The 26,220-nt window shown below is 37.0% G+C and overlaps 1 protein-coding gene across 1 annotated transcript in view; it reads right to left on the minus strand.

The window, feature by feature from the left end:
- Nucleotides 1-632: 632 nt before the first annotated feature.
- Nucleotides 633-26,220, minus strand: part of WNK3 (WNK lysine deficient protein kinase 3) — a 182,902-nt gene continuing 157,314 nt past the window's right edge. Inside the window, exons 22-23 of the mRNA XM_040266051.1 lie at nt 6,274-6,476; nt 633-1,968 (exon numbers count right to left, since the gene is read on the minus strand). Of these exons, the coding sequence (XP_040121985.1) occupies nt 1,639-1,968; nt 6,274-6,476 (533 nt within the window). The 3' untranslated portion in view covers nt 633-1,638. The remainder of the gene's footprint in view (nt 1,969-6,273; nt 6,477-26,220) is intronic.

Genomic DNA, 26,220 nt, shown 5'->3' on the forward strand with positions numbered 1-26,220 from the left:
ATTCCAAGGCCAAATTTGCCTGTTACTCCAGGTGTTTCTTTACTTCCTACTTTTGTATTCCAGTCCCCTATAATGAAAAGGACATCTTTTTTGGGTGTTAGTTCCAAAAGGTCTTGTAGGTCTTCATAGAACCATTCAACTTCAGCTTCTTCAGCATTACTGGTTGGGGCATAGACTTGGATAACTGTGATATTGAATGGTTTGCCTTGGAGATGAACAGAGATCATTCTGTCGTTTTTGAGATTGCATCCAAGTACTGCATTTCGGACTCTTTTGTTGACCATGATGGCTACTCCATTTCTTCTGAGGGATTGCTGCCCACAGTAGTAGATATAATGGTCATCTGAGTTAAATTCACCCATTCCAGTCCATTTTAGTTTGCTGATTCCTAGAATGTTGACATTCACTCTTGCCATGTGTTGTTTGAACACTTCCAATTTGCCTTGATTCATGAACCTAACATTCCAGGTTCCTATGCAATATTGCTCTTTACAGCATCAGACCTTGCTTCTATCACCAGTCACATCCGCAACTGGGTATTGTTTTTGCTTTGGCTCCATCCCTTCATTCTTTCTGGATTTATTTCTCCACTGATCTTCAGTAGCATACTGAGCACCTACTGACCTGGGGAGTTCCTCTTTCAGTATCTTATCATTTTGCCTTTTCATACTGTTCATCTCTTAAACCTTGTAAAGCCAGTGTTTCATGTGTAAGTCTCAAAACCTACTGTATCAAGTAAATTTCTCTTCAGACGAATGGATTAATAGAGGTGTAACTTGTCTTTGTTAGGAATACAAAGATTCCCCCCAAATGGGATTCATATCAGCTGCAGTATATCCCTTGCAAAAGAATGCAAGCCAAACCAATGCCTCTCATGCTCAAATACAATGTAGTGTGCACATGAGAAACAAAGAGATAGCTGCTTTGAATTACTATGGAAATCCTAAAGCAGCTACATCATCTGCAGAAGCAAGGAACTGTTACAGTTCTGTTTTTTCCTTCTTCTCCGCCTCACCTAAAACAAGGCTTCACTCCTACTGCTGTGACGACGGGAAGAAAATCACATTAAAAAGAGCTCATGTTCTATGTTGGTTGACAAAGTTATTCTAATTTTATTGCAGCAAGTTACCCTGCCTTCTGTGAAAGGTAAACCTAAGATAAACAACATAAAGAATCTCATAAGACCCTGCTGGAGAGTGTCACTTTGTCTATGTTTGGGGAATATAAATTTAAATAGTTCTTATACCTTTTAAAGAAAAGTATCATCTAGCTGCAGAGAACTGCAATTAAAAAAAAAATGGGGGCTTCTCAGCAACGTGTGGAAAGTGTCCTGGAAATGATAATGCTCAAGCTGAGTGTATTAAAGCATTCGAAATGGTATTTTTTAAAAAATCAAGTATCAAAGAGGATAGGATTTGAAGTGAAAAAACATTTCTATGTGCAGTGTTCTATGTACAAACTGCACAGTTCTACAGGTGATGAGCTATATCAAATACTACATTGGAACAAAAAATAAGAGTGGAAAGTAAACTCAAAATGAGGGAAAATATGGCCGAACTCAAGAAGAAAGTTTAATACCTTAGGTATCCTGAAAATAATTATGAAAAAAACTCCCTTTTCTTCATTATCTACTCTGATTTACCTGGGACCAGGAGGGATCGTGGACGGATTCTGCACTGATGAAGCTGGAAACGCCTGCAAATTCATCCCTGGTTGGAACGGTCCCCCAGGTTGGTTAGGAATTACTAGAGACTGTTGTGGTGTTCCTGAAATTCCTACCCACTGTACTGGATACCCTGGCCCCACCACAGCATTATACTGACAAACATGGGGTATTCCATATGATGATAATGGCCCAGGAAATGAAGGGAGTGACAGTCCTTGTGGCAAGGAGGTTGGGACAGCTCCACGGATTTGGGACAGAGAAGAAATCCATGTTGGTGTGTAGCCCATAGTAGATGGAGTATTCTAACAAAAACAAAAATAAAAACAAAAACAAAAGATCAGTTTATTTGATAGATGCTTTTACTCTATATTCCTTCCTATTCTTTTTTATCTCACTACTACTCTCTCATTATTATTCTGAGTGTCTACCATTTGGGGAGTAACTTTCTGTGTGCTCATAGTTATATACCTTATTTCATTTCATCTTCATAACTGCCCTGCAAGACAAGCATTTTTAGATGAGGAAACAGAAGCTCAAAATTAATAATGCCCATCACCACTTAGCAAATTAATAGTAAGGTAAAGATTTGAACACAGTTCCAGATAACTCCAAGGCCTCTGGTAAATTTCTGTCCACAGTTCCTTTTCTCATGCTAGCACTACTCTTCTATTTTTACTTCCTTCTGCCAGTCCCAGGCATTCTTTCATTCAGGGCCACAGACAATAATAGTTCATCTTACTACATAATTTTCTGAAGACATAGGATCATAATTTAGTGTGGCATAGGGGAAACTTCCTGGCATATAGTAGGTGCTCAGTAAATGTCACCTCCCTACCTCCTTCTACTACTCACTATTTGAAGTCTGATATTTCTGTTATATTTTGGGAAATTTAAACTCAAGACAATTATGTTTTTGACAGTTCTCAGAAAATATATTCCTGCTTGATTCTTATCATATTGTGATTATGTGTATGTAAAGAAATTACTAAAATCAACTAAGCACACACAAAGAGATTACTGAAATCATATGCACATGGGAATAATATGTCTAAATGAAAGTAAATAATTCTTCCTTAAGGGAGAGCTTGGTATCAATCCCAAATTCTTAGTTCTTTTAAATGGATGGTCAAGTTAAAACCCTTTCAACTAAAGTTTCAAGTTTAAGTTAGGATAAAGGTTTTCTTGCTTGACTCAAGAATAAATGACAAGATCTCTTGAGGGGAAAAAAGAACTTTTATTTAAAGTCCAGCAATCCAATTTTCATATCAGTATTTTTGTTGTTAAAGTAAAATTAAATAGTTCTGGTTTTAAAATAACACATATAGTATGATCACGTTTCTATGTATATTTCTATGTATCCATATATAGATATACAAAGATATCTGAAATGATGTTTATCTAAAGTTAGTGACAATCATTTCTGGGTGGTGGGATTTGAAGGTGGTATTTTATACTTTTGTACTTTTCTGCATTGATTAACTTCTATAGCACACATTATTATTTTACAAACAATACCAATGTGATTTTTATTTTTAACAAAGACAACTGGAGATGACTTGTTATACTTAATTTTCTCTTGGATATTTAAAAGGCATCTCAGATTCAAATAACCAAAATCAAATGTATGATTTTTCTACTACAAAAACACGCTGCCTGCTCATGTTCCCCTTTTTGATGATTGGTACACTGGAATGATAGCCAGTTATACCAGCCAGAAACCTAGCCTTGACACCTCCATCTGGTCCATTTTATCTCTTAAACATTTTTTGGAATCTTCATTTTTCTTTATGTCAGCTTCTCTCTCTCTCTTTTCTTAAAATAGTTTAAAAGTTCAACTTCTCTTTATCAGGCCTACTGTGACTAATTCTTGATTGGTCTACCAAGCTTATCTTCAATAATCTTTCTTCTTGCTTCAAGTCAGAGTGATCTTTTAAAAAAGCAAATCTGATCATGTCAACCCTAGGGCTTCAATGGCTATCTATCTTTCTTAAAATAAAGACAAAGATCCTTATCATCACCACTTTTAAGACCTCCTTATATTCACTGCACCAACTCCTCTCTGCTCTCTTCACTTCAGCCAAATGGGCCTGCTTTCAGTCCTTTCAGTCTCTGTTTCCCCATACAGGGCTTTGCATATGCTGGTCGTCCTGCTTAGAATCATATTCCCTCCCGTTTTCACCTAGTTAATACTTAGCCTTCAGATCTCTGCTTAATCATCACTTTCTCAGGAAAGCTTTCATTGACTTCCCTTTACTAGGTCAAATTTCCCTTACTGTATGATATCTTTTATCTCTCATTTGTAGTCCTTATTACAGCTGCAATTTTATATTTTTTATACAAGTCTGTTCATATCTAACTTTCCCACCAGCATATAAGTCCCATGAAAATAGGGAACATACACTTGTTCTTACTAATCAAACCCAGTGCCTAGCAGAGGGCTTGGCACATAGTAAAGGAGCTGACACATAACTGTGACAGTTTTCTAAGACTACACAACAGTAACATGCAAGATCATTAGATAGTGAGACAGGCTCTCCACATAAAGATATAATCAACTGAACTTAAAAATATAAAAATAGTTACCACATACAGGATACTCCTATGTGCTAGGCACTTTATAGATGTTAATCCTCACAACAATCCTGCAGACCAGAAAGTATTATCCCTGTTTTAAAGGCATGGAAACTGAGGCACAAATGACTTGTCTAAAGTCACATAACTAGTAAATGACTGACCTGACCTGGAACCAAGTCTGTATTAAGAACGTTTACCACTTTTATTCATATTCCATTTCCTATGCACTCTTCCTCCAAGTATCCCTCATTATAACTGCAATAAACCACTCTTCAACTCAGCAACAAAGGCTTCCATTCACATAATGCTCAGAGCATCTTTCACTGGCAGCACAAACACATTTATGCCTTGAAATCTGCCTCTAATGCCTTCCAACTTTTACAATGGTGATACTATCTGTGTATAAATCCGTGCCAGGAATAATATAAATACAGAGAGCCCTCAAGCAGATACATTGTTTACTAGTTTGGAAAATCTAGGCTTTTGAAAATTTTTATTGAATGTTAACTCTAACTGTATTTTCAGACTGTTTACCAAACTACATGCAGTGACTATATATACACACACATATGTCTACACAAACATAACAGACACAGACATCTCTTTCAATGATATGGGTTCAGATTCTAAGCCCTGATTCACATTTTAATAGATTTACTCATTTTGAAAAAAAAATGATACTTTAAAAATTCACACACAGAAAACAACAAAGTAAAATTAGATCCAAATTCCACCATCCAGGATATTTTAAGGGCTTTTCCTATTTATATGCATATATAGGCTAGGCTCGGAGAAGGCAATGGCACCCCACTCCAGTACTCTTGCCTGGGAAATCCCATGGACAGAGGAGCCTGGTAGGCTACAGTCCATGGGATCGCAAAGAGTCGGACATGACTGAGCGACTTCACTTTCACTTTTCACTTTCATGCATTGAAAAAAGAAATGGCAACCCACTCCAGTGTTCTTGCCTGGAGAATCCCAGGGATGGTGGAGCCTGGTGGGCTGCCGTCTATGGGGTCGCACAGAGTTGAACACGACTGATGCAACTTAGCAGCAGGAGCATAGGCTAGGCTAGGCTAAGTCGCTTCAGTTGTGTCTGACTCTTTGTGATGTTATGGACCTCAGCCCACCAGGCATGCCTGTCCATGGGGTTCTCCAGGCAAGAACACTGGAGTGGGTTGTCATGCCCTCCTCCAGGGGCTCTTCCCAACCCAGGGATTGAACCGACATCTCTTATGTCTCCTGTATTGGCAGGTGGGTTCTTTACCACTAGTGCCACCTGGGAAGTCCATATGCATATATACATGTATCTAATATATATAATTTTACCTAAATACTATATATACTATTCTGTAAACCTATCTTCTTTCTACTCCAGAATGCATTTTGGACATCTTTCTACACTTCGATTGCCATGTACACCTAAGACCAGATGCAATTAACCAGACATCTCATCCATAAACTTAAGAAATTTGTTATAATAATTAAAGATCTTTAAAATTATTTTTCATATTGAATACATAAAATAATTTATTGGCTTTGAGAACACTGATCTACCACTAACATAAGATAGCTTTTCCTTAAAATCCAAACTTCTTGTACCACAAAACTGAATTAACCCTTACTCCAGATGCTTTCTGATACTTGATATTTTTTTTCTTCCAGGTATAATAGTCTAAAACAAGGGTCAGCAACCTACAGCCTGCCAACTCTTTTTGCAAATCAAGTTTTAATGGAACAAAGCCATGCCTACTTGTTTATATACTGTCTATGGCTGTTTTTGCAGCATTGAGTAGCTACAACCCCATGGCTTGAAAATATTTACTAACTGGCTCCTTCCCAGAAACAGTTTGCAGGCCTCTGCCCTAAAAGATAATTTGCTTGAAGACATAATGAATCTAGACAAGGATAAGTGCCTCTACACTGTCAAGTCACACCACTCTCTCATGGTAATTATAACCATAGTTCTATGTTAATCAATTTTTATGGTTTTAGTTCTCATAAATAAAGAGAGTCAGGTATAAACTACTTACTTCATATGCTTTGTTCCAGTTGTCTGTTTCTAGTTTCTGTTGACTCTGTTTAAGTTGATTTAAACTTGGCTTAATAAGTGAATTTCCTACTGTTTCCTTTGTCCAGTCATCCACCAATTTGTGTAAGTCATCTGTGAACATTCCTTTTTTACTAACTGAAGATTGCTGGAATGATGCTGCACTACTTTCCACACACAGTGGATCTGTAAGAAGAAAAACAGAGAAACCATGAAGATGAATTAAGACATAAACAAATACTCTTTTATGGCCAATAATGCAGAACTACCTATTGGGTATAGATAGGGTAACCAGGTATTCTAGTTTATCTGGGACAGTTCTGGTTTAAAGCTGTTGTCCTGGTGTTATTACTAACAGTATGCCCTTCATTCTCAAAAGTTTCCTCTTGTTTGGATGGCAAATTATATGGTCACCTTAGGTATAAGTCAAATATAATAAACAGTATCTCAAAAACATCAGTATCAACTCTATAATCTTTTCATCAGTTTCCTCAGATAGATACTTAGAAGAGTTAAAAAACAATCAGAATGTTAAAAAGTAGAAAGAATCTTAGAATTCTAATCCAAACCACCATTTGTTTTATAATGGGGAAATGTGGCCTAGAAAAAATAAATTGACATGCTTGAGAGCTTGCAATTAGTTACCAGCAGAGTCAGGCCTGGAACGCTAAAGTCTAAATGAGAACTCTCTTTTTAACATACCATACTGACTTTCAAATTTTTCAGAAAAGCAGAATCTCAATTATTTTTTTTAAACCAATATTTCTGTTTATATCTAGAATAGCAGAAACCAGGAGGCAGATGGTTTGTTAGTCTCATAAGTTCTAGAGCACAAGATGTACAAATAGATGAAAGAAATCAAATATAGATGTCTCCATCAATGAAAAGTCTCCAAATCTGAACATCATAGTAAGTCTTTAATTTAGTACTCTTACACAAGCTAACTAAATCATTCTCATAGAAAAGATTCATAAAGTTCCTCTGACTGATTTACAAGTCAAAACTTATAGAGTGGGTCTAAAATGAATTTTAGGAAATGCAGTTGTGAAATTTAAGCACAGTAACACTTCCAGGGATTTAATTAAATACATAAGTGACAGAATCTTGTACAAATGTTATGTTACATTTTTTAATTGTGAAAAACTATTTAAAATGTAAAAGATAAGGCAAGAACCTCGATATTAACACATTCAAAGTACTTTTATCTTCTTTGAAACTCGTAACAGGGCCATGATATAGGTTCATCAAGTTATCATTCTATTTTGGGGATGGGAAAACTAGAATCCAGAGGGTAAACAGCTGAGGTTATATGCTGAGGTTAGAACCAAGTATCCTGACTGTTTTGTCAATGTGCTTTCCATTATACCATGCCAACCCCATACCTTTTCCCATGGGAAAAGGATAAGAAAATTCCTTAATAAGGAGGAACATAATAATCTCAATGATTGCTTATATATAGTCTGTCATTCTCTATGACTCCTGAGCTATTGAAGGCTTAGATTCAAGGATATTAAAAATTAAATGGACACAGGGAACTATATTCAATATCTGGTGACAAACCTTAATGGAAAAGAATATGAAAAACTCTCTCTATATGTATGTATGTATGTATGTATGTATGTATGTATGTATATATAGCTGAGTCACTTTGCTGTAGAAAAGAAATTAACACAACATGGTAAATCAAATCAACTACACTTCAGTAAAATTTACAAATGGACAAACAAAAAAGCAATGGAGTCTGAGGACAGACCAAGAGGAGCTTAGAGACATGACAAGTAAATATCAGGTGGTATCCTGGATGGGATCCTAGAACAGAAAAATAATTTATGTAAAAACTAAGGAATTAAAGTATGGACTTTTGTTAATAAAAAATTAAATGAAAACATATTAGTGAAAATTGCTTAAAAAGAGTTTAATGAAATAAGTGGAACATATTCTCATATACAAAACAGTTTCACAAAATTAATTTTTACTAATTTTGGGCAACAATGCTGGACTAAAACGATGTACCAATCTTGTTGGAATTACTACTTTTCTAAGTTTTAAAACCCAAGAAAATACAAGTCAGCCTACAATAAAAGTATCATTTTTTCCTGTTTTCCCTCCACACATTCATCTGATTCTCTGCCCACTCAAATGGGCAAACAAATAGCACAACAATATTGGGGAAGACTTTGGAGCTGAAGCCTTTTATAGATTGTGTTCTTACCCTGGAAAAATGTCAGCAGGTAGGAATGAAAAGGAAACAATACCCAGAAACACATACATGTTATCATTCTATTCATATCATAATAGTCTATACATATATATTCTTTACATGTATCATAATCTTCTATACATATTATCAAGTGCCAGCATTTCTGCCCACACAGCTAATGTGGAGGAGTATTAATGTGCTCATTCCCCTTTAGTTTCTATTAAAAAAAGTCTTACAAAGAGCTAAGTTTGGATGTCATTCATTTACGAACATTTCTGTACTAATGGAAAATCCAGTGTCAGGATTTTTCTTGTGTACAAATCTGGTGGAACAAGTGAACTTGAGCACTCAACTGGTGGTCAGTGATGGCTGCTACACTAATGGCACAATTGCCAACAAGTGGAGGAGGATGTATTTATTTATTTTTATTGAGGAAACATTGATCTACAACATTATATGTTTCACATGTACAACACTGTATTTCTACTTCTGTATACCTTACTGAATGTTGTTCAGTGCCTAAGTATGTTTTACACATGGAAGGAACATTTATTGATTGATTTCATTTAAAAGTTATTCATATCATATTAAAGTTCACAAACCAGAAATTACCCCACCAATGCACATTAAAAGAAATGCACTTCATTCTTTTACAAGTGGTTGACCAGTTTTCCCAGCACCACTTGTTAAAGAGATTGTCTTTAATCCATTGTATATTCTTGCCTCCTTTGTCAAAGATAAGTGGTCCATAGGTGCGTGGATTTATCTTTGGGCTTTCTATTTTGTTCCATTGATCTATATTTCTGTCTTTGTGCCAGTACCATACTGTCTTGATGACTGTGGCTTTGTAGTAGAGCCTGAAGTCAAGCAGGTTGATTCCTCCAGTTCCATTCTTCTTTCTCAAGATTGCTTTGGCTATTTGAGTTTTTTTGTATTTCCATACAAATTGTGAAATTATTTGTTCTAGCTCTGTGAAAAATATGCTAGTAGCTTGATAGGGATTGCACTGAATCTGTAGATTGCTTTGGGTAGTATACTCATTTTCACTATATTGATTCTTCTGATCCATGAACATGGTATATTTCTCCAACTATTAGTGTCCTCTTTGATTTCTTTCATCAGTGTTTTATAGTTTTCTATATATAGGTCTTTTGTTTCTTTAGGTAGATATATTCCTAAGTATTTTATTCTTTTCATTGCAATGGTGAATGGAATTGTTTCCTTTATTAGTGTATAGGAATGCAAGGGATTTCTGTGTGTTGATTTTATATCCTGCAACTTTACTATATCATTGATTAGCTCTAGTAATTTTCTGGTGGAGTCTTATAGGGTTTTCTATGTAGAGGATCATGTCATTTGCAACTAGAACACTTTCTAACACCATACACAAAAATAAATTCAAAATGGATTAAAGCTCTAAATGTAAGACCAGAAACTATAAAACTCCTAGAGGAGAACATAGGCAAACACTCTCCGACATAAATCACAGCAGGATCCTCTATGACCCACCTCCCAGAATATCGGAAATAAAAGCAAAAATAAACAAATGGGACCTAATTAAAATTAACAGCTTCTGCACAACAAAGGCAGAGAAGGCAATGGCACCCCACTCCAGTACTCTTGCCTGGGAAATCCCATGGACAGAGGAGCCGGGAAGGCTGCAGTCCATGGGGTCGCTGAGGGTCGGACATGACTGAGCGACTTCACTTTCACTTTTCACTTTTCACTTTCATGCAATGGAGAAGGAAATGGCAACCCACTCCAGTGTTCTTGCCTGGAAAATCCCAGGGACAGAGGATCCTGGTAGGCTGCCGTCTATGGGGTCACACAGAGTCAGACACGACTGAAGTGACTTAGCAGCAGCAGCAGCAGCACAACAAAGGAACTATAAGCAAGGTGAAAAGACAGCCTTCAGAATGGGAGAAAATAATAGCAAATGAAGCAACTGACAAAGAATTAATCTCAAAAATATACAAGCAACTCCTGCATCTCAATTCCAAAAAAATAAATGACCCAATCAAAAAATGGGCCAAAGAACTAAACAGACATTTCTCCAAAGAAGACATACAGATGGCTAACAAACACATGAAAAGATGCTCACTATCACTCATTATCAGAGAAATGCAAATCAAAACCACAATGAGGTACCATTTCGCTCATCAGAATGGCTGCGATCCAAAAGTCTACAAGCAATAAATACTGGAGAGGGTGTGGAGAAAAGGGAACCCTCTTCCACTGTTGGTGGGAATGCAAACTAGTACAGCCACTATGGAGAACAGTGTGGCGATTCCTTAAAAAACTGGAAATAGAACTGCCTTATGACCCAGCAATCCCACTGCTGGGCATACACACTGAGGAAACCAGAATTGAAAGAGACACGTGTACCCCAATGTTCATCGCAGCACTGTTTATAATAGCCAGGACATGGAAGCAACCTAGATATCCATCAGCAGATGAATGGATAAAAAAGCTGTGGTACATATACACAATGGAGTATTACTCAGCCATTAAAAAGAATACATTTGAATCAGTGCTAATGAGGTAGATGAAACTGGAGCTTATTGTACAGAGTGAAGGAAGCCGGAAAGAAAAACACCAATATGGTATACTAACGCATATATATGGAATTAGAAAGATGGTAACGATCTGTATGTGAGACAGCAAAAGAGACACAGATGTATAGAACAGTCTTTTGGACTCTGTGGGAGAGGGTGAGGGTGGGATGATTTGGGAGAATGGCATTGAAACATGTATAATATCATATATGAAATGAATAGTCAGTCCAGGTTCAATGCATGATACTGGATGCTTAGAGCTGGTGCACTGAGACAACCCAGAGGGATGGTACGGGGAGGGAGGAGGGAGGTGGGTTCAGGACGGGGAACACGTGTATACCTGTGGCGGATTCATGTTGATGTATGGCAAAACCAATACAATATTGTAAAGTTATTAGCCTCCAATTAAAATAAATACATTTATATTAAAAAAAAGTTTAAAAATTTACACATTCTAAGAAAAAAAAGAAACACCTGGAGTAACAGGCAAATTTGGCCTTGGAATACAGAATGAAGCAGGGCAAAGGCTAATAGAGTTTTTCCAAGAGAACGCACTGGTCATAGCAAACACCCTCTTCCAACAACACAAGAGAAGACTCTACACATGGACATCAATAGATGGCCAACACTGAAATCAGATTGATTATATTCTTTGCAGCCAAAGATGGAGAAACTATACAGTCAGCAAAAAGAAGAAAGGGAGCTGACTGTGGCTCAGATCATGAATTCCTTATTGCCAAATTCAGACTTAAATTGAAGAAAGTGGGGAAAACCACTAGACCATTCAGGTATGACCTAAATCAAATCCCTTATGAATATACAGTGTAAGTGAGAAATAGATTTAAGGGACTAGATCTGATAGACAGAGTGCATGATGAACTATGGATGGAGGTTCATGACATTGTAGAGGAGACAGGGAGCAAGACCATCCCCAAGAAAAAGAAATGCAAAAAGCATAATGGCTGTCTGAGGAGGCCTTACAAATAGCTGTGAAAAGAAGACAAGTGAAAAGCGAAGGAGAAAGGAAAGATATACCTATCTGAATGCAGAGTTCCAAAGAATAGCAAGGAGAGATAAGAAAGCCTTCCTCAGTGATCAGTGCAAAAAAATAGAGGAAAACAATAGAATGGGAAAGACTAGAGATCTCTTCAAGAACATTAGAGATACCAAGGGAACATTCATGCAAAGATGGGTTCAAAGGACAGAAATGGTATGGACCTAACAGATGCAGAAGATATTAACAAGAGGAGGCAAGAATACACAGAAGAAATATACAAAACAGATTTTGATGATCCAGACAATCACGATGGTGTGATCACTCAGCTAGAGCCAGATATCCTGGAATGTGAAGTCAAGTGGGCCTTAGGAAGCATCATTACGAACAAAGCTAGTGAAGGTGATGAAATTCCAGTTGAGCTATTTCAAATCCTGAAAGATGATGCCGTGAAAGTGCTGCACTCAATATTCCAGCAAATTTGGAAAACTCAGCAGTGGCCACAGGACTGGAAAAGGTCAGTTTTCATTCCAATCCCAAAGAAAGGCAATGCCAAAGAATGCTCAAACTACCGCACAATTGCAGTCATCTCACATGCTAGCAATGTAATGCTTAAAATTCTCTAAGCTCAGTTTCAACAATACATGAACCATGAACTTCCTGATGTTCAAGCTGGTTTTAGAAAAGGCAGAGGAACCAGAGAGCAAATTGCCAACATCCGTTGGATCATGGAAAAAGCAACAGAGTTCCTCAAAAATATCTATTTCTGCTTTATTGACTATGCCAAAGCCTTTGACTGTGTGGATCACAAGAAACTGTGGAAAATTCTGAAAGAGATGGGAATACCAGACCACCTGACCTGCCTCTTGAGAAACCTATATGCAGGTCAGGAAGCAACAGTTAGAACTGGATATGGAACAACAGACTGGTTCCAAACAGGAAAAGTAGTACATCAAGGCTTTACATTGTCACCGTGCTTATATAACTTATATGCAGAGTACATCATGAGAAATGCTGGACTGGATGAAGCACAAGGTGGAATCAAGATTGCCGGGAGAAATATCAATAACCTCAGATATGCAGATGACACCACCCTTATGGCAGAAAATGAAGAACAACTAAAAATCCTGTTGATGAGAATTAAAGAGGAGAGTGAAAAAGTTGGCTTAAAGCTCAACATTAAGAAAACTAAGATCATGGCATCTTGTCCCATCATTTCATGGCAAATAGGGAAACAGTAGAAACAGTGTCAGACTTTATTTTGGGGGACTCCAAAATCACTGCAGATGGTGACTGTAGCCATGAAATTAAAAGACGCTTACTCTTTCAAAGGAAAGTTATGACCAACCTAGTCAGTTCAGTTCAGTTCAGTTGCTCAGTCATGTCCGACTCTTTGTGACCCCATGAACCGCAGTACACCAGGCCTCCCTGTCCATCACCAACTCCTGGAGTCCACCCACACCCATGTCCATTGAGTCAATGATGCTTATCCTCTGTCGTACCCTTCTTCCTGTCCTCAACCTTTCCCAGCATCAGGGTCTTCTCAAATGAGTCAGCTCTTTGCATCAGGTGGCCAAAGTATTGGAGTTTCAGCTTCAACATCAGTCCTTCCAATGAACACCCAGGACTGATCTCCTTTAGGGTAGACTGGCTGGATCTCCTTGCAGTCCAAGGGACTCTCAAGAGTCTTCTCCAACACCACAGTTCAAAAGCATCAATTCTTCAGCACTCAGCTTTCTTTATAGTCCAACTCTCACATCCATACGTGACCACTGGAAAAACCAAAGCCTAGACAGCATATTAAAAAGCAAAGACATTACTTTTCCAACAAAGGTCCATCTAGTCAAGGCTATGGTGTTGGAATTGTCTGATAAATACTCTAAAGCAGCTATTATAAAAATGCTCAAATAGGTAATCACAAAACTACTGAACCCAATGAGAAAACTGGAAATCTTAACAAAGAAATAGAAGAACATACATGAAATTTTAGAACCAAAAAATATACAAAAACAGTAACAACAAAAACACTCACCAAAAAATCTCCTTGGATGAACTCAGTAACAGAAGGGAGATGATAAAAGAAAATTCAATTTTTCCCAGTTTTATTTAGATAGCACTGCATAAGTTTAAGGTATACAGCATAATGATTTAGACTAGAATACATTATGAAATGATTACCACATTAACTTTAGTGAACATCCACCATCTCATATACATAACAAAGTAAAAGAAAAAGATTCTTTTTCTTGTGGTAAGAACACAGATTTACCCTCTTAACAACTTTCATAAAACATATAGCAGTGTTAATTGTGTTAATCATGTTATACATTACATCCCTACTACTTATTTATCTTATAACTGGAAATTTGTACCTTTTGCCCATCTTTGTCACCACAGAAAGATAGTGCATTTTTATTGACTATATTTTTCATACAATATATTTCATCCCCATGACTCATTTAATTGTAACTGAAAGTTTATACTTCTTAATTTCCCTCACCTAATTCACTCATTCCACTTACTCTACAAAAAATTCAATTTAAACAACAGAGAAATAATACTGAAACTCAAACATGCACAGAAACTAAGGGACCTACAGGACAAGATTAAAAAGTCTAAAATTTTTGTCATCAGAGTCTTAGAAGGAGAGAAAAAAAGAGCATGATGAGAAAAAAGTATCTGAAGAAATATTTGCTGATAAATTGCTAAATTTGGCAAATGATGTAAATCCACATATTCAAGAAGCTCAGTGAACTCCTAACAGAAATAAACACAAAGAACCTTATGCCAACATACATAAGAATTGCTGAAACAGAAATAATTTTCAGAAAAATTATTGAAAATTAAAGAGAAGAAAAATTCTGAAGGCAACCAGAGAAAAACAATGTAGGAATTTTACACAGGAAAACAATGATTCGAATTTCTATGGATTTCTCATTACAAATCATGGACGCTAGAAAGAAGTGGCATAATATTTTTAAAATACTTAAAGATATGTGTCCACCCCAAATTCTGTACACAGCAAAAATATCCTTCAGGAATCAAAGTGTGAAAAAAGACGTTCTCAGATGAAAAAAAGTTAAAAGAATTTGTCACCAGTAGATATGTTCTAAAAGAGTAACACTAAAGGAAGGGCTTTCCAGGTTGGGCAGTGATAAGAATCTGCTTGCAAATGTAGAAGATGCAAGGGATACAGGTTCAATCCCTGGGTTGGTAAGATTCCCTCAAGAAGGAAATGGCAACCCACTCCAGTATTCTTACCTGGAAAATTCCATGGACAGAGGAGCCTGGCAGGCTACAATCCATGGAGTCTCAGAGTTGGACGTTACTGAGCACGTGTGTGCACGCACACATATACACACACAGGAAGAACACTAAAGGAAGGGAATTTATAAGAGTAGGAAACATCAAATAGTATGAAATGAAGGCAGACAAACAGAAATGGTATATCAGATACCCTGAAACCCAAGTGAAACCCAAGTGAAAATGAAAATTATAATGCAGTGTGATACAGCTTTCCATATATGTAGATGGATCACATAAGATAATTATAAAGAATAAAGAAGCCTATATGAATGTAAGGTTTCTACATTCCCCTTGAAGTAGTAAAAGATTGATTTTAGGTAGACTGCAAAGCTATAATCCCTAGAACAACCACTTAAAATGTAAAAAGAAATGAAGAAAAAACATAAATTGAAATGGAATATTAAAAGTACATTCGAATAAACCAAATGAAGGTAGAAATGGAGAAGGAATGAAAAATATGAACAGAAAACAGATTTAAAATATGACAGACCAAAATCCAAACATATTGATCATTACATTCGCTATAAGTGGCTTAAAAATAAATGAAAAACAAAGACTGCCAGAATGGATTCTTTTTCATGTGACCGTAAGTTATCTGTAAGAAACTCACTTCAAATATAATAATATAGACAGATTAAAACTAAAAGGATGAAAAAGATACACCATGCAAACACTAACCAAAAGAAAGATGGAATGGGTATTTAATATCAGACAAAGGAGACATGAAAGCAAGCAAAAATACCTAAGAATAAAGAAGGATACATAATACTAAAAGAATTAACCAAGAAGATAAAACAATGCTGTGTCTGTAACTGCAGCCTCAAATACATGAGGCAAAAACTGATAGAACTGAAAAGAGAAAGAGACAAATCTACAATTACAGTTGGAGTCTTCTACACTCTTCTCTCAGTCAACAATAGAAGTAGTAATGTGGTTTGGGGAGAGGGCAGGTGGGATGAATGAGGAGATTGTGACTGGCATATATACATCTCTATGTATAAAACAGAGAGCTAATGAGAACCTACTGTATAGCACAGGTATCTCTACTCAATGGCCTCTGGTGACCTAAATTGTAAGGAAATCCAGAAAAGAGAGGATATATGTATACACAGAGCTGATTGACTGTGCTGCATAGCAGACTGAGACAACATTGTAAAGCAACTATATTTCAATAAAGATTTTAAAAAACAATAGAAGTAGTGCATAGTAAATGAGCAAGGATACATAATAATTGAACAATACCATTCAAACATCTAGATCTAACCAACATTTATAGAAAACTCTACTAAACAACAACAGGGTTTACATTATTTTCAAGTGCACATGAAACATTCACCTAAATAAACCATATCTTGGGTCATAAAACAAATCTGAACAAATTGAAAGTAATCAAAACCACTGAAAATATATTCTCTGATCAAAATGAAACTGAAGTACAAATTAGTAACAGAGATAATAAGAAAAATCTCAAAACATGTGGAAATTAAACAACATAACCAAATAAACATGGAAGAAAGAGGAAGTCTTAAGAGAAGTATCACTTAGGAGGTCATAAGATCCCAGGATAGGATGCATTTGTCAAAAAATATAGAACTTTACAGCAAGGAGATCAAACCAGTCAATCACAAAGGAAATCAGTCCTGAATATTCATTGGAAGGAACACATGTACAGGATGAGATGGTTGCAAAGAGCTGGACGTGACTGAGCAACTGAACTGACTGATAGAACTTTACAGCAGAGAGAGCCAACAAAATATAGGAATGAAATGTATGAAAATTTAAAAAAATCATTTAGGAGGTCAGGAATTCCAAGATGGAATCCCAGAATGTAACAAAAGAACCTAATCATATTAAGTTCAGTTCAGTTCAGTCACTCAGTTGTGTCTGAATCTTTGTGACCCCATGGACTGCAGCATGCCAGGCCTCCCTGTCCATCACCAACTCCCAGAGTTTACTTAAACTCATGTCCATTGAGTTGGTGATGCCATCCAACCATTTCATCCTCTGTTGTCCCCTTCTCCTCCCACCTTCAATCTTTCCCAGCATCAAGGTCTTTTCAAATGAGTCAGTTCTTCACATCAGTTGGCCAAAGTATTGGAGTTTCAGCTTTGGCATCAGTCCTTCTAATGAATATTCAGGACTGATTTCTTTTAGGATGGACTGGTTGGATCTCCTACAAATGTATGACAGAATCTCACATAAAGGAGTAGAGGAACAAGTGCTGACCTACATAACTTTGGAAATGAGTGGCACCATTAATATTAAAGGCAAAAGAAACTATACATAAGCACTGCATTCTAGTTGATAATTTGTAACCCGATGGGAAATACCTTTAACAAATTTGAAACCACTATACGTTATACTGAAATTGAACAATTAAATAAAGGGAAAGAGGATGGTGAGAGCCTCTCACTGTTGGACTGGGAGGTTATAGATAAACAAGAGAAAGCTATATAATCCATATGGTAATGGATTAGAGTTGGAGATAATAATATCAATGTGTATTTAATATAGATACAGATGGTTACATACAGAAATATTCATAGACATGGATATATATGAGTTAGTATGCATATTCTTTATCTGTCAGCTAAAAGAATCTAGAAGCAATGACATCCCAGAAGCAAGGAGTACACCAAGCACCCAGATCTTGGTTTCTAATCTGTTTTCCAATAAAATGATTTATGGTTCTTTGTGGAAACAATGGCTTCTAAGAGCAGGAAATATACAAGATGAGCTTGGAGAGTCTTCTGGTGTCTTTGTGAAAGTGTTGCTCAGTCATGTATAACTCTTTGCCACTCCATGGACTGCAGCCTGCCAAGCTCCTCTGTCCATGGAATTCTCCAGGCAAGAATACTGGAGTGTGGATGAAACTGGAGCCTATTTTACAGAGTGAAGTAAGCCAGAAAGAAAAACACCAATACAGTATACTAATGCATATATATGGAATTTAGAAAGATGGTTAACGATAACCCTATATGCAAGACAGCAAAAGAGACACAGATGTATAGAACAGTCTTTTGGACTCTGTGGGAGAAGGCGAGGGTGGGATGATTTGAGAGAATAGCATTGAAACATGTATATTATTATATGTGAAACAGATCGCCAGTCCAGGTTCTATGCATTAGACAGGGTGCTCGGGACTGGTGCACTGGGATGACCCAGAGGGATGGGATGGGGAGGGAGGTGGGAAGGGGGCTCATGATGGGGAACACATGTACACCCATGGCCGATTCATGTCAATGTATGGCAAAACCACTACAATATTGTAAAGTAATTAGCCTCCAATTAAAATAAATAAATTAAAACAAACAACAAAAACCCAAGATAAATCCACTTCATACCTGTCAAAAAAAAAAAAAAAAGCATACTAGAGTGGGTAGCCATTCCCTTCTGGAAGAGATCTTCCTGATCCAGGGATCAAATCCTGCTCTCCTGCATTACAGGCAGATTCTTTACCATCTGGGCCACCAGGGAAACCCATGGACTGTAGCTCTTTCCTACTCCAGGGGATCTTTCTGACTCAGGGATTGAACCCTTGTCTCTTGCATCTCCTACATTTGCAGGCAGATTCTTTACCACTGTGCCACATGGGGTAAATCTAGGCAGGGCTAAAGATCAGAGTCCATTCTGTGTCTCACTTTCTCTGCATGGCCCAGCAAATATTTGTTTTTCCATCTTCATGGGAAATGCGTTACTCCCCTTTGAGGTTCCCCCAACATTTCTTTTGTCGTTAGATAAAGATGCTATTTAAGGTGAGGGCTTCAGTCATTTTGGTGAGTTTTCCTGGGTTTCTCCTATAATTAGGTCTCTCTCCTATAATTAGGTCTCTCTCCTAATAAAAGTATACATGTTATTAAACTTTTGTTTGATTTTTTCCTATTGTTTCATGTTAATTTAATTCTTAGACCAGTCAGAAGAACTTAGAAGGAAAGAGAAAAATTTCTTCCTCCCCAACAATGGTAAAGTAAAGAAGTGTTCAAGAATAAAATTCTTCAAAATAACTGACTAGTACTCCTCAAAAATTGTCAGGTCATTAAAAACAAGGAAAGTCTGAGAAACTGTTAAGCCAAAAGGAGCCTAGGATACATGACTGCTAAATATAATGTGGTGTCCTAGATGAGATCCTGGGATGGAAACAGGATATAAAGTAAAAACTAAGGAAATCAAAGTAAAATATGGACTTCAGTTGACAATCATATATTAAGACTGATTCATTATTTGTGATAAATGTACCATACTAATGTATAAGATGCTAATAATTGGGGAAACTGGGTGTGAAGTGTATGGAAACTTTCTGTACTATCTTAAAAATTTTTTCATAAATCTAAAACTATCCCACCAAAATAAAGCTTAATTTTAAAAAATCTTAGTAGATGCAACAAAGTAGTGCTTATAAGGAAAATTTATAGCATCAAATACTTGTATTTTTTAGCATGAAATGCTTGTATTATAAAAAGAAAGGTCTCACATTAAAAATCTAAGCCTCCATTTTAAGAAAACAGAAATAGAATAAAATAAAAACAAGGCATGTATAAGGAAGGAAATAATAAAGATAAGAGCAGAAATCAATGAAATTTAAAATTGGAAAACAACAGAGAAAATCAATAAAAGCAAAGCTAGATCTTTGAAAAGATTAACAAAATTGATAAACCTCTATCCAGACTAACAAAGAAAAAAAAAAGACAAATTACAAATATCAGGAATGAAAGGAGTGATATCACTACAGATATCCAAGACATTACAAAGATAATAATGAACAACTCTAAACAAAAATATTCAGCAACATAGATGAAATGGATCAAGTTCTCAAAAACCACAAACTATCAAAACTCACCCAATAGGAAATTTATCACTACTGCATAATTCTATAACTACTATTCAAGAATTAGCATAATCCTATAACTACTATTCAAGAATTTGAACTTGCAGTTATAAACCTCCAAAAAATAAGTCTTCTGGGCCCACATGGTTTCACCTGAAAATTTTTCGAGACATTTAAAGAAGAAATGATAATTCAACACAAACTTTTTCAGAAAATAGAAGAGGGAGGAGAAGGCCTTCTAAAACTGCAGAGTAAGGATCTAGCTAAACTTACTTTTAAGACAATGAAAATATGGGCAAAACAACTAAAACCAACCATTTCAGAACTCTGAGAATTATCCAAAGAACAAAATAAAACTCATTTACCCAGGACAAACTACTGAGGTCTGTGAAACTGTGGCAGTTCACATCCCCACTTTCTCCTCAGCTCAGTGTCACAGTAGCCAAAACCCAGCACTGCAACAATGGAGAAAGAACTCTTTTGAGCTCTCTTCTAAGCAACTGTGGTGCTCGAGAAGACTCGAGAGTCCATTGGACTGCAAGGGGATCAAACCAGTCAGTCCTAGAGGAAATCAACCCTGAATATTCATTGGAAGGACTGATGCTGAAGCTGCAATACTTTGGCCACCTGATCCAAAGAGCTGACTCACTGGGAAAGACCTTGATGCTGGGAGGACTGAAGGCAAAAGGAGAAGGGGGCAACAGAGGATGAGATGGTTAGATAGCATCACTGATTCAATGGACATGAGTTTGAGCAAACTCCAGGAGATAGTGGAGTACAGAGAAACCTGGCATGCTGCAGTCCATGGGGTCACAAAGAGTCGGACAAGACTTAGTGACTGAACAACAACAACAAAAGCACCATCCCTAGAGCAAAATCAATATTTTGTCCAACAGCCTGGGGAAATCTCTATTCTTAGTGAGGTAAATGTTTGATTTCACTCAGAGTTCAGTTCAGCCCTGCCAGGCATAGGTATGGGGGGGTGGGGAGAGGTAGGGAGCTACCTCCAGGACATTGCTGAAACAATAGGAAAGTGCTTGGCAACAACTCAGATGCTTAAGACTATGGTTTCAGTTGGGGCAAATAAGAGCCTGATCTACAACTTAAAAAGAATGTTAGATAGCTCAGTTGCTAAAGAATCTGCCTGCAATGCAGGAGACTCTGGTTTGATTCCTGTGTTGAGAAGATCCCACGATGAAGGGAAAGACTACCCACTCTAGTAATTTTGGGCCTTCTAGCTGGTAAAGAATCTGCCTGCATTGCAGGAGACCTAGGTTCAATCCCTGGGTTTGGAAGATCCCCTGGAGAAGGGAAACGCTACCCACTTCAGTATTCTGGCCTAAAAGAGTTGGACACTACTGACTTTCACTTTTCAGGACAACTAGATGACCATAGGAAACTTTGAAAACCTCTGTCATATCCCCAGGAATGTAAACATCTGCCAGGACAGGAAAGACCTGAAACAGGAAAAGGGGCGAGTCACTTTAATTCTGACTGAACGTGAGTTAATGGGCAAGCAGAAGTAAACTGCAAATATACCTTGCAAACTGAAGCCTGAAGGTGTGCCTTCTCACAGGAATTTCCTGGGCAACAATAACCAGACAAAGCATTTAATGAAATCTTTGCCTGCAATGCAGAAGACCTGAGTTTAATCTCTGGTTGGGGAAGATCCCCTGGAGAAGGGAATGGCTACCCACTCCAGTATTCTTGCCTGCAGAATTCCATGGGTAGAGGAGGCTGGTGGGCTACAGTCCATGGGGTCAAAGAGTTAGGCATGATTTAAGTGACTAACACTTTCTGTTTTTTTCTGACCAATTACTTGCTCACCACTAAATATACTGGCCGAGGTGTGAACCCCAGTATACCAGGCTTTAAAAATTTTTTAGAAATTTTCTAGCTAACAAATAACTCAAGGAATACAGAATTAGGGAAGTAAAATCACTAAACAAATACACAGCAACAAGAAAATAAAACCAGAATAACAAACAAACAAAAAACAGCAACAACAACAAACTCTGGTGAGGAAGGGGGTGGAAGAATCTGGTATAGGAGCTATTACAATCTACAACATCCAGTTTTCATCACAAATGAACAGAAATGCAAAGAAATAGGAATGTATATCACATACACTGAGAAGGAAAGAAAAAGAGTGAAAAAAAAAATCCTGAAAGAGGCCTACATTTTGGATGTAGTAGACAAAGCCTTTAAAATCAGCTATTATAGATGTATTCAAATTTAAGGAAATTCTGCGTAAAAAATTAAAGTATGATAACAGTATCTCACACCAAATAGAGAATATAAATAAAGAGACAGAATTAGTTTTGTTTTTAAAAAAGAGAAATTCTGGAGTTGAAAAGCATAAAAACTGGAATACATTCACTGCTGCTGCTGCTGCTAAGTCGCTTCAGTCATGTCCGACTCTGTGCAACCCCATAGATGGCAGCCCACCAAGCTCCCCTGTCCCTGGGATTCTCCAAGCAAGAATACTGGAGTGGACTGCCATTTCCTTCTCCAATGCATGAAAGTGAAAAGTGAAAGCGAAGTCGCTCAGTCATGTCCGACTCTCAGCGACCCCATGGACTGCAGCCCACCAGGCTCCTCTGTCCATGGGATTGTCCAGGCAAGAGTACTGGAGTGGGGTGTCAGTACCTTCTCCAAAATGGGACATACATTCACTAGAGGGGCTCAATAGCAGATTTGAGTGAGCAAAAGAAAGAATCAGCCACAAGAAGATCACATAATAGAGAAATCCACTCTGAGAAACAGAAAAAAAGAATGAAACAAAATGAAGAAAACCTTGAAGACCTGTGGAATACCATCAAGCATTACAAAATATGCATAATGGAAGTTCCAAAAGGTGAACAGAAAGGGGCAGAAAAAATATCAATGAGATTCATACCTATGCATATCATAATTCAACTGATAAAAGTCAGTGTTATCTAGTATGGATCTCATTGAGTTTATTCTAGAAAAAACCTTTAAAAGAAGACTAAACTAGAGCCTATAGAAAGAAGGAAATAATAAAGATTAGAATGGAAATAAAAAAAAGAAAAACTATAAAAAAAGTCAGTGAAACAAAAGGTTGTTTTTTTTAAAATATCAACAAAATTGACAATCCTTTTACTAGACTGACCAAGGGAAAACAAAAGAGAGAAAAGATTCAAAGTACTAAAATAAAAATAAATAAAAGAGGGGACATCACTATAAATCTTACAGAAATAAAAAGATTTTAAGAGAATTCTATGAAAAATCATATGGCAACAAATTTGGTAATCTGAATGAAAGGGCCAAGTTTCTATAAAATCACAAACATTGACTCAAGGAAAGAGAAAAATCTTAACAGAACTATAACAAGGAAGGAGACTGAATTGATATTTCTAATATACAAAACCAAGGTCCAGATGGCTTTATTGTTCTACCATACAATTAAGGAAAAATTAACACTAATTCTTTATAAATCCTTCTAAAAAAAACAGGATACAAAAAATGGCAAAAGTCTGAAATAGGCACTAAACCAAAGAGGATATATGGATAGCAAATAAGCATAAGGGAAAAAATGTCTAATATCACAAATCATCAGGGAAATGAAAATTAAAACCACCGTGTAATACTACCACACACCTATTAGATTTGTTAAACTTAAGAATACGAGTAATATGATATACTGAGAGCATCCAGAGAAACCAGAAGTTTCACATATTACTGATGGAAATGGAAAATGATGCAGCTGCTTAGGAAAACAGTTTTGAAATTTCTTAAAAATTTTAAATGTACATATATATGACTGAGCAATTTTATTTCTGAGTATTTTATCCAAGTGAACTGAAAAGCTGCACATGAATATTTACAGCAGCTTTATTTGTAAAACTGAACATTGAAACAATCCTAATGTCTTTCAACAGGAAAATAGATAAACAAGCTGTGCTACATCATGCCATGTCATGCCATGGAATATTACACAGAAAAAAAAAGGAACAAGCTATTAAAACACAAAACAACTTAAAGAATAGCAAAGACAATGTTCTGAGTCAAAAAAGGCAATCTCAAAAGGCATGTTTTCTTACCATGAGATCCCATGGTTGATTAGAAAGATGTGGTGTAGTGCAAGTGCCTGACAATTAGTTTGTTTGATTGTAATATAAGTGCCTGGCTTATTAAGCTTTTTTTTTTTATGGGTGTACATATGTTCCCCATCCTGAATCCCCCTCCCATCTCCCTCCCCATCCCATCCCTCTGGGTCATCCCAGTGCACCAGCCCCAAGCACCCTGTATCATGCATTGAACCTGGACTGGCGATAGGTTTCACATATGATAATATACATGTTTCAATGCCATTCTCCCAAATCATCCCACCCTCTCCTTCTCCCACAGAGTCCAAAAAACTGTTCTATACATCTGTGTCTCTTTTCCTGTCATGCATACAGGGTTATCATTACCATCTTTCTAAATTCCATATATATGCATTAGTATACTGTAATGGTGTTTTACTTTCTGACTTACTTCACTCTGTATAATCGGATCCAGTTTCATCCATCTTATTAGAACTGATTCAAATGTATTCTTTTTAATGGCTGAGTAATACTCCATTGTGTATATGTACCACAGCTTTCTTATCCATTTGTCTGCTGATGGGCATCTAGGTTGCTTCCATGTCCTGGCTATTATAAACAGTGCTGCAATGAACACTGGGGTACACGGGTCTCTTTCAGTTCTGCTTTCCTTGGTGTATATACCTAGCAGTGGGATTGCTGGGTCATATGGCAGTTCTATTTCCAGCTTTTTAAGGAATCTCCATACTGTTCTCCATAGTGGCTGTACTAGTTTGCATTCCCACCAACAGTGGAAGAGGGTTCCCTTTTCTCCACATCCTCTCCAGCATTTATTGCTTGTAGACGTTTTGATAGCAGCCATTCTGACCAGTGTGAGGTGGTACCTCATTGTGTTTTGATTTGCATTTCTTTGATAATGAGTGATGTTGAGCATTTTTTCATGTGTTTGTTAGCCATCTGTATGTCTTCCCTGGAGAAATGTCTGTTTAGTTCTTTGGCCCATTTTTTTATTGGGTCATTTATTTTTCTGGAATTGAGCTGCATGAGCTACTTCTATATTTTTGAGATTAATTCAGTGTTAGTTGTTTCACTTGGTATTATTTTCTCCCATTCTGAAGGCTGTCTTTTCACCTTGCTTATAGTTTCCTTCATTGTGTAAAAGCTTTTAAGTTCAATCAGGTCCCATTTGTTTACTTTTGCTTTTATTTCCATTACTCTGGGAGGTGGGTCATAGACGATCCTGCTGTGATTTATGTTAGAGAGTGTTTTTTCCCTATGTTTTCCTCTAGGAGTTTTATAGTTTCTGGTCTTACGTTTAGATCTTTAATCCATTTTGAATTTATTTCTGTGTATGGTGTTAGAAAGTGTTCTAGTTTCATTCTTTTACAAGTGGTTGACCAGTTTCCCAGCATCACTTGTTAAAGAGATTGTCTTTTCTCCATTGTATATTCTTGCCTCCTTTGTCAAAGATAAGGTGTCCATGCTGCTGCTAAGTCACTTCAGTCGTGTCCAACTCTGTGTGACCCCACAGACGGCAGCACACGAGGCTCCGCCATCCCTGGGATTCTCCAGGCAAGAACACTGGAGTGGGTTGCCATTTCTTTCTCCATGAAAGTGAAAAGTGAAAGTGATGTCGCTCAGTCATGTCTGACCCTCAGCGACCCCATGGATTGCAGCCTTCCAGGCTTCTCCATCCATGGCATTTTCCAGGCAAGAGTACTGGAGTGGGGTGCCATTGCCTTCTCCAAAGGTGTCCATAGATGCGTGGATTCATCTCTGAGCTTTCTATTTTGTTCCACTGATCTGTATTTCTGTCTTTGTGCCAGTACCATACTGTCTTGATGACTGTGGCTTTGTAGTAGAGCCTGAAGTCAGGCAGGTTGATTCCTCCAGTTCCATTCTTCTTTCTCAAAATTGCTTTGGCTATTCAAAGTTTTTGTATTTCCATACAAATTGTGAAATTATTTGTTCTAGTTCTCTGAAAAATACTGTTGGTAGCTT

The sequence above is a fragment of the Oryx dammah genome, unplaced genomic scaffold, assembly GCF_014754425.2.
Source record: "Oryx dammah isolate SB20612 unplaced genomic scaffold, SCBI_Odam_1.1 HiC_scaffold_23, whole genome shotgun sequence".
Classification (NCBI taxonomy): domain Eukaryota; kingdom Metazoa; phylum Chordata; class Mammalia; order Artiodactyla; family Bovidae; genus Oryx; species Oryx dammah.